General features: G+C 53.7%; 2 protein-coding genes across 2 annotated transcripts; both read left to right on the top strand.

Moving 5' to 3' along the window:
• The first annotated feature begins 3,765 nt into the window (after window positions 1-3,765).
• Window positions 3,766-5,103, top strand: LOC141726706 (uncharacterized). Its single transcript, XM_074531698.1, has 2 exons — window positions 3,766-4,088; window positions 4,240-5,103. The coding sequence occupies exons 1-2, from the start codon at window positions 4,012-4,014 to the stop codon at window positions 4,793-4,795; spliced, it is 633 nt and encodes a 210-aa protein (XP_074387799.1). The 5' UTR covers window positions 3,766-4,011; the 3' UTR covers window positions 4,796-5,103.
• Window positions 5,104-6,654: 1,551 nt separating this feature from the next.
• On the top strand, window positions 6,655-8,000 carry LOC141726705 (uncharacterized). The gene is made up of 2 exons (XM_074531697.1): window positions 6,655-6,774; window positions 6,914-8,000. Exons 1-2 carry the CDS (start codon window positions 6,698-6,700, stop codon window positions 7,482-7,484), a joined length of 648 nt encoding a protein of 215 aa, XP_074387798.1. The 5' UTR covers window positions 6,655-6,697; the 3' UTR covers window positions 7,485-8,000.
• Window positions 8,001-8,828: the final 828 nt, after the last annotated feature.

Below are 8,828 nucleotides of genomic sequence, written 5' to 3'. Positions count from 1 at the left end.
AGGGCTGGTTTATCAAGGGCTGGTTTATCAGGGTTGGTTTATCAGGGGCTGGTTTATCAAGGGTTGGTTTATCAGGGGCTGGTTTATCAGGGGTTGGTTTATCAAGGGCTGGTTTATCAAGGGCTGGTTTATCAGGGGTTGGCTTAGCAGGGGCTGGTTTATCAAGGTTAGTTTATCAGGGGTTGGCTTATCACCACACACATCAGGGTTGTTGGGAGCGTGGGCGGGCGCACCTGTCCCTGTCCGTCTGTCCTTCCTCAGTCCCTCCTCGCGGTTCCAGAAATCTTTGGAATTTCAAAAACGGAGCCGTCGCTTCTCAAACTGAGGAGCCGGGGCCATCCCGGGCTCGGTGATTTCAGGGATTCTCCAAATCCGGGTCAGTTTTGGGTCCGTTCACTCGTAGTTCAGTCAGGAACTTGGGAAAGGGTTAAAAATAGGGAAGGAAGGGGCGGGCTTGGGAGGCTCCGGTGAAAGTGAAAGTTCTCATTGATTTTGGGAATGATCGGCTCCGTTGACCTTGAGAAGGTCGTTGGGGAGAGGGGAAAGAGCCCCGGGTGTGCCTGGAACACCAGGAGAGCCCGGAGTGGGGAGAAGGTTCTGGAAACAGGGAGAGCCTGAGCTGAGGAGATCCTGGAGCTGAGGAGATCCCAGAGCTGAGGAATCCTGGAGCTGAGGAGATTTGGGAGCTGAGGAGATCCTGGACCTGAGGAGACCCCAGAGCTGAGGAGATTTGGGAGCTGAGGAGATCCTGGAGCTCAGGAGACCCCAGAGCTGAGGAGATTTGGGAACTGAGGAGATTTGGGAACTGAGGAGATCCCGGAGCTGAGGAGATCCCGGAGCTGAAGAGATCCAGGAGCTGAGGAGATCCTGGAGCTGAGGAGATCCCGGAGCTGAGGAGATCCTGGAGCTGAGGAGATCCCAGAGCTGAGGAGATCCTGGAGCTGAGGAGATCTGGGAGCTGAGGAGATTTGGGAGCTGAGGAGATCCCAGAGCTGAGGAGATTTGGGAGCTGAGGAGATCCCGGAGCTGAGGAGACCCCCGGAGCTGAGGAGATCCTGAGCCAGGATGGGAGATTTACTGAGCCGCTCTGTGGAGATCCAGATCTCCAACAACACCCAGAACATCACCCTGATGAACCCCAGGTGAGGCTCTGGGGGAACCCTTGGACTCATCTCCAGGTGGGATCTCCATCCCATGGAGGGATCAACTCCCCGGGGGTTGTTCCACCCCATTCTGGTCCCACCAGCATCTCCCACTGATCCCACCCCATTTCTCCCCCCAGGACCTACTTTTACTGTGGCTACTGCTACAGCGCCCCGCGGCCAGCGTTGCTCCCGGGCTGCTGTGACAGCTGCGTCTTCGCCAACAGCTCCTCGTTCTGGGGCGTGGCCGGGGTCCTGGTCTACGAGGCCGACCCCTTCACCCTGGCCATCCACTTCTCCCAACCCCATCGACTACAACAAATACTCCCTGGAGCTGGGCCTGGAGCTGTCCCCCATGCAAGGTCCACCTGGGCGACCTGGAGGCCACCTACACCCGCATGGCCAATGGAACCGTGCCCAGCTCCTGCCACAAGATCGAGTCCGCCCGCGTCGTCGTGGGCGATAGTCAGGGCACCGCCCGGCTGAGCCTCGGCCGTGTCCAGGTGGTGGCCACCATGTCCTCTGACACGGACACCACAGTCAAGGTGGTGCTGGAGGAACAGTAGGGACCAGGCTAGGAAGGCAGGGGACAGAATCCCTTTCCTGGGATTCTCACATCCAGGAGAAGTGAGAACCTGCAGGACCTTCTTTGGAACCTTGAGGACAGCCTGGAAGCTCCTGGATGGCCTGAGAACCCTGCAGATACCACCAGGACCCGTTTGGCACCTCCAGAACCCCTTAGGCACCTCTAGAACCCTGTAGGAACTTCAAAAACCCCATTGAGACCCTTAGAACCCCACAGACCCCCCCTAGAACGCCATAGGCACCTCTAATAACCCATAGAGACCCCTAGAATCCCATAGAATATTCCAGAACCCCTTTAGATACCTCCAGAACCCCACAGGCACCTCTAGAACCCCACAGGCACCCCCAGAAGATCCTTCAGCAGAACCTCGTGGGCACCAGGAGAACCTCAGAGAACCCACCAGGACCTTCTGGGCGGGACGGACACCCCGGGGTTGGGTGGTCCCAGACCCCTCCCCTCTCCCACCCCGCGATCCCCGACCTCCCTCCATCCCCTTTGTGCTCCGCTCAATAAAATGGGAAATTCCTGCGCTTGGCCCAATTAAATTTTTATTAAAAATTGGGATTTGGGATCGAGGAGGAGCCTTGGGATTGGGAGGGGCGGGGCTGAGGGGCGGGGCCGGGGTGGGGGTTGGGGAGGGGGAGATCTGGGATGGAGGGGGGAGCCCTGGGCCAGGAAAGGGTCTGGGGTCTGGGGGGGACACAGGGATACCAGTAACACCAGTAACACCAGTAACACCAGTTACACCAGTTAATCCAGTTAAACCAGCTCTGGGAGAGAAATAAACCAGTTACACCAATTCCACCAGTTACACCAGTTAAACCAGTCAGTCCTGGTCTGGGAGAGAAATAAACCAGCTACAGCAGTCACACTAGGGCATTAAACCCCTTTCAACTGTTACACTGGTGAATTAAACCAGTTAAACCAGTTAGACAAATTAAACCGGTTCTGGGAGAGAAATAAACCAGTTGCACCAGTTACACTGGAGAATTAAACCAGTTACAACTGATAAACTGGAGAATTAAACCAGTTAAACCAGTTAGACCAATTAAACTGGTGCTGGTAGAGAAATAAACCAGCTACAAGAGTTACACTGGAGAATTAACCCAGTTGCACCAGATACACTGGAGAATTAAACCAGTTACCATTGATAAATTGGAGAATTAAACCAGTTAAACCAGTTAGACAAATTAAACTGCTGCTGGTAGAGAAATAAACCAGTTACACCAGTTTATTTCTCTCTCACACCAGGAGAATTAACCCAGTTATACCCATTACACTGGGGAATTAAACTAGTTTAAAAGGTTACAGTTACGTTGAAGAAATAAACCAGTTAAACCAGTAACACCAGTTAAAATGGTGCTGGTAGAGAAATAAACCATTTACAGCAGTTACAATGAAGAATTAAACCAGTTAAATCAGTTACTCCTGTTAAATGAGTTGTGACAGAGAAAAAAACCAGCTGCACCAGTTAAACCAGTTACAGCAATTAAACCGGTTGTGGCAGACAAACAAACCAGCTGCACCAGTTAAACCAGTTACAGCAATTAAACCGGTTGTGGCAGAGAAACAAACCAGCTGCACCAGTTAAACCAGTTACAGTAACTAAACCGGTTGTGGCAGACAAACAAACCAGCTGCACCAGTTAAACCAGTTACAGCAATTAAACCGGTTGTGGCAGACAAACAAACCAGTTACACCAGTTACACCAGTTACAGCAATTAAACCGGTTGTGGCAGAGAAACAAACCAGCTGCACCAGTTACACCAGTCTAAGCCAGTCCCGTGCCCCTCACAGGGACCCCAGACCCGCCCCGGGGCGCCCCCAGGTCCCTGCCCAGGTGTGTCCCTGCCCAGCCGGGGCCATCCCGGGACAGGGGACGCACAAAACCCCGGGAAGTTCTGGGTCTGTTCCTACAGAATTCTGGAACGGGGCCCAAATTCCTTGGGGACGGAAAAGGGGCCGGGATCGGGAAGTGCCAAAATTTGGGGGGAATGAGGAAAGGGCCGGGTTTGGGAAACGCAGAAATCTGTGGGGGAAGGAAGGAAGGAAGGGGCCGGGTTTGGGAAGTCCCCGGCAAAAGTGAAAGCAAAGGCTCTCGAAAAGTCGGTGGTGGCGACTGCTTTTAGTCAGTTTGATTTCAAAGGGGTCTGTTCTGGGGAGAAACAGCCCCGGCTCTGCTGGGAGGAGCAGGAAGAGGGCCCGGAGTGGAGGGAGAAGGTTCTGGAACCAGGGAGAGCCTGAGCTGAGGAGATCCCGGAGCTGAGAGGATCCAGAGCCAAGATGGGGTTGGGCAGCAGCCGCTCTGTGGAGATCGAGATCTGCAACAGGACCAGGAACATCACCCTGATGAACCCCAGGTGAGGCTTTAGGGGGGCTCTGGGGGGACCCTTGGAGTCATCTCCAGGTGGGATCTCCATCCCATGGAGGGATCAGCTCCCCAGGGGTTGTTCCACCCCATTCTGGTCCCACCAGCATCTCCCACTGATCCCACCACCTTTCTCCCCACAGGACCTTTCTTGGCCTTGGCTACTGCTCCGAGCGCCCCCAGCCAGAGTTGTCCCCTGGCGGCAGTGACACCTGCAGCTTCTGGGGTGACCCAGTGCTCCTGGGTGTGATGGGGACCACAAGCGTGTCAGGGATCCTGGTCTACGAGGCCGAGTCCTTCACCCTGGCCATCTACTTCTACAACCCCTGTGACGTTAACCAGTTCTCCATGAAGCTGGGCCTGGAGCTGTCCCCAGGTAAGGCCCACCTGGGGAAGTTGGGGGCCACTTACGACCGCATGGCCAATGGAACCCACTCAAGCTCTGACCGGGACATGAAATTCAACCACAAATTCGTGCGTGAGAGCCACGGGACCGCCCGGCTCAGCCATGGCCCCATCAAGGTGACGGCCACCATGTCCAACAACATGAGCTCCAAAATCAAGGTGGTGCTGGAGGGGCACAGACAATATTGGGAGGAAATCTGGGATAAGTGTCTCCGGCATCTCTCAGAAGATGAGATAAGGAGCTATGAGGAGGAGTATGCGAAATCATTCCCAGAGAGAGATCCGCAACAATAAGATGGCCAGCAGGCATCACCAGAAGTTCCGTATATGCCTCAAGAAAGCGCTTACATGCCTCTAGAACCCCATAGAAGCCTCTAGAAACCTGTAGGCAGATCTAGAACCCCACAGGCACCCCAGAAGATCCTTCAGCAGAACCTCGTGGGCACCAGGAGAACCTCAGAGAACCCACCAGGATCTTCTGGGCAGGACGGACACCCCGGGGTTGGGTGGTCCCAGACCCCTCCCCTCTCCCACCCCGGGCCTCCCCGACCTCCCTGCATCCCCTTTGTGCTCCGCTCAATAAAATGGGAAATTCCTGCGCTTGGCCCAATTAAATTTTTATAAAAAATTGGGATTTGGGATCGGGGAGGAGCCTTGGGATTGGGAGGGGCGGGGCTGGGGTGGGGATGGGAGAGGGGGAGATCTGGGATGGAGGGGGGAGCCCTGGGCCAGGGAAAGGGTCTGGGGTCTGGGGGGGACGCAGTGATACCAGTAACACCAGTTACACCAGTTACACCAGTTAAACCAGCTCTGGGAGAGAAACCAACTAGTTGAAGGAGTTCCACTGGAGAATTAACCCAGTCAAATCAATTAGACCAATTAAACTGGTGCTGGTAGAGAAATAAACGAGTTAGAACATTTACACTGGAGAATTAAACCAGTTAAACCAGTAACACCAGTTAAACCGGTTCTGGTAGAGAAATAAACCAGTTACACCAGTTACACTGGAGAATTAAACCAGTTAAACCAGTAACACCAGTTAAACCAGTTCTGGTAGAGAAATAAACCAGTTACGCCAGTTACACTGGAGAATTAAACCAGTTAAACCAGTAACACCAGTTAAACCAGTTCTGGTAGAGAAATAAACCAGTTGCACCAGTTACACCGGAGAATTAAACCAGTTAAACCAAGTACACTAATTAAACTGGTGCTGGTAGAGAAATAAATCAGTTACACCAGTTACACTGGAGAATTAAATCAGTTAAACCAAGTACACTAATTAAACTGGTGCTGGTAGAGAAATAAATCAGTTACACCAGTTACACAGGAGAATTAAACCAGTTAAACCAGTAACACCAGTTAAACCAGTTCTGGTAGAGAAATAAACCAGTTGCACCAGTTACACTGGAGAATTAAACCAGTTATACCCATTGCAATGGGGAATTAAACCAGTTTAGAAGGTTACAGTTACACTGGAGAATTAAACCAGTTAAACCCATTACAATGGGGAATTAAACCAGTTAAACCAGTAACACCAGTTCCACTGGAAAGAATTCCACGGCCAGGAAGGGGCCGGGGTTTGGGAAGGCTCCGGTGAAAGTGAAAGTTTTCGTTATTGATAAGGAGCAGCCGTTATCGCCCTGGACCTGAGGGAGCAGCAACGGCAGCGCCGGGAACAGCGGGAGGAGAGCCCGGAGCTGAGGAGATCCTGGAGCTGAGGAGATTTGGGAGCTGAGGAGACCCTGGAGCTGAGGAGATTTGGGAGCTGAGGAGATTTGGGAGCTGAGGAGATTTGGGAGCTGAGGAGATCCTGGAGCTGAGGAGATTTGGGAGCTGAGGAGATTTGGGAGCTGAGGAGACCCTGGAGCTGAGGAGACCCTGGAGCTGAGGAGATCCTGGAGCTGAGGAGATTTTGGGAGCTGAGGAGATCCCAGAGCTGAGGAGATTTGGGAGCTGAGGAGATCCCGGAGTTGAGGAGATCCCAGAGCTGAGGAGACCCCGGAGCTGAGGAGATCCTGGAGCTGAGGAGATTTGGGAGCTGAGGAGATTTGGGAGCTGAGGAGATCCCGGAGCTGAGGAGATCCCAGAGCTGAGGAGATTTGGGAGCTGAGGAGATCCTGGAGCTGAGGAGATCCCAGAGCTGAGGAGATTTGGGAACAGCCGGGATCCTGGAGCTGAGGAGATCCTGGAGCCAGGATGGGGTTGGGCAGCAGCCGCACTGTGGAGATCCAGATCTCCAACAACACCCAGAACATCACCCTGAAGGACCCCAGGTGAGGCTTTGGGGGGAACCTTGGACTCATCTCCAGGTGGGATCTCCATCCCATGGAGGGATCAACTCCCAGGGGTTGTTCCATCCCCTTGTGGTCCCACCACCATCTCCCACTGATCCCACCCCGTTTCTCCCCCCAGGACCTTCTTTCTCGGTGGCCGCTGCTCCAAGCCCCCCCTGCCAGAGTTGTCCCCTGGCTCCAGGGACACCTGCACCTTCTCAGGTGACCCACAGCTCTGGAGCATGGCGGGGACCACAAGCGTGTCAGGGATCCTGGTCTACGAGGCCGAGTCCTTCTCCTTGGCCATCTACTTCTACAACCCCTGTGACGTTAACCAGTTCTCCATGAAGCTGGGCCTGGAGCTGTCCCCAGGTAAGACCCACCTGGGTGATTTGAGGGCCACCCACCTCCGCATGGCCAGGGGAACCTACTCCAGCGCTGACCAGGACATCAGATTTGCCCGCGTCTTTGTGGGTGAGAGCCACGGGACTGTCCAGGTGAGCCACGGCCCCGTCAAGGTGACGGCCACCATGTCCCCTGACACGAGCTCCGCCCTCAAGGTGGTGCTGGAGGAACAGAGGGGATCGGGGGATGAAGCCAAGCGAGGGAAGCCCTGGGATGTCAAGAGAGACAGGTCCAAGAGGAATGAAATTCTGCAGGACCTTCTTCAGGACATCCTGGACAGCCCTGGAAGCGCAGGGACAGCCTGAGAATCCTGCAGGCATCACCAGAAACCTGTAGATGCCTCTAGAACCCCATTGATGCATCTAGAATCCCATAGACACATCTAGAACTCCATAGGCATACCTAGAACCTGGCAGAGACTTTTAGAACCCCACAGGCAACTCGAGAACCCCATAGACATATCTAGAAACTTGTAGGCCCCTCTAGAACCCCATAGACACATCTAGAACCCCATAAATACCTCCAGGACACCTCCAGAACCCCATAGGCACTGCCAGAAAACCACAGATTCCTCTAGAACCCCATAGGCCCATCTAAAACCTTGTAGGAACCTCTAGAAACCCTCACAGACCTGAGGAACCTTCAGCAGAACCTCGTGGGCACCAGGAGAACCTCAGGGGAACCACCAGGAGCTTCTGGACACCGCTGGACCCTCATGGACACCCTGGGGTTGGGGTGTCCCACCAACTTCCACTTTGGGTCCCACCCAGACCTCCCTCATTCCCTTTTTGCTTGGCTCAATAAAATTAGAAGTTCTTGCACTTGGTCCACAGAGTAAAAAATCTGGGATTTGGGATCTGGGGACGTTTGGGATTTGGGGGAATTTGGGGTCTGGAGGGGGAAGAGAAGATTGGGGAGGGTCTGGGATTTGGGGGATGTTTGAGAACGGGGGTGCCTTGGAACTGGGGGGGATCTGGGAATGGGGAGTGTGGGATTGCAGCGGGGACAGGGAGGGAACTGGGCAGGAGAAGATCTCACGTTTTCCTCCCTTTTCCCCCTCACGTTTTCCCCTTTTCCCCTTCATATTCCTCCCATTTTCCCCTCACATTTCCCGCCCTTTTCTCCCCTCACATTTCGCTCCCTTTTTTCCCCTCACATTTCTCACTTTTCCCCTCACGTTTTCTGCCCTTTTTCCTCTCACACTTCCTGGCCTTTCCCCCTCACATTTACTGGATTTTTTCCTCACGTTTCCCTCCCTTTTCCCCTTCACATTTTCCCCCATTTTCTTCCTCACGTTTCTCTCCCTTTGTCTCCCCTCACATTTCCCGCCATTTTCTCCCCTCACGTTTCCCTTCCTTTTCCCCCTCATGTTTCCCTCCCTTTTTCCCCCTCACATTTCTCACTTTTCCCCTCACATTTTCTGCCCTTTTTCCTCTCACATTTCCTGCCTTTCCCCCTCACAATTCTTGGCATTTTCCCTTGTTTCTTCCTCCCTATTTCCCCTCATGTTTCCCTCCATTTGTCTCCCCTCACATTTCCCGCCATTTTCTCCCCTCACATTTCCCGCCCTTTTGTCCCCTCACATTTCTCCCCATTTTCCCCTTCACGTTTCTCACTTTCCCCCTCACAATTTCTGCTCTTTTTCCTCT

The sequence above is a fragment of the Zonotrichia albicollis genome, chromosome 38, assembly GCF_047830755.1.
Source record: "Zonotrichia albicollis isolate bZonAlb1 chromosome 38, bZonAlb1.hap1, whole genome shotgun sequence".
NCBI lineage: Eukaryota > Metazoa > Chordata > Aves > Passeriformes > Passerellidae > Zonotrichia > Zonotrichia albicollis.
The sequence above is the reverse complement of the archived record's forward strand: the minus strand, read 5'-3'. Positions and strand labels throughout refer to the sequence as shown.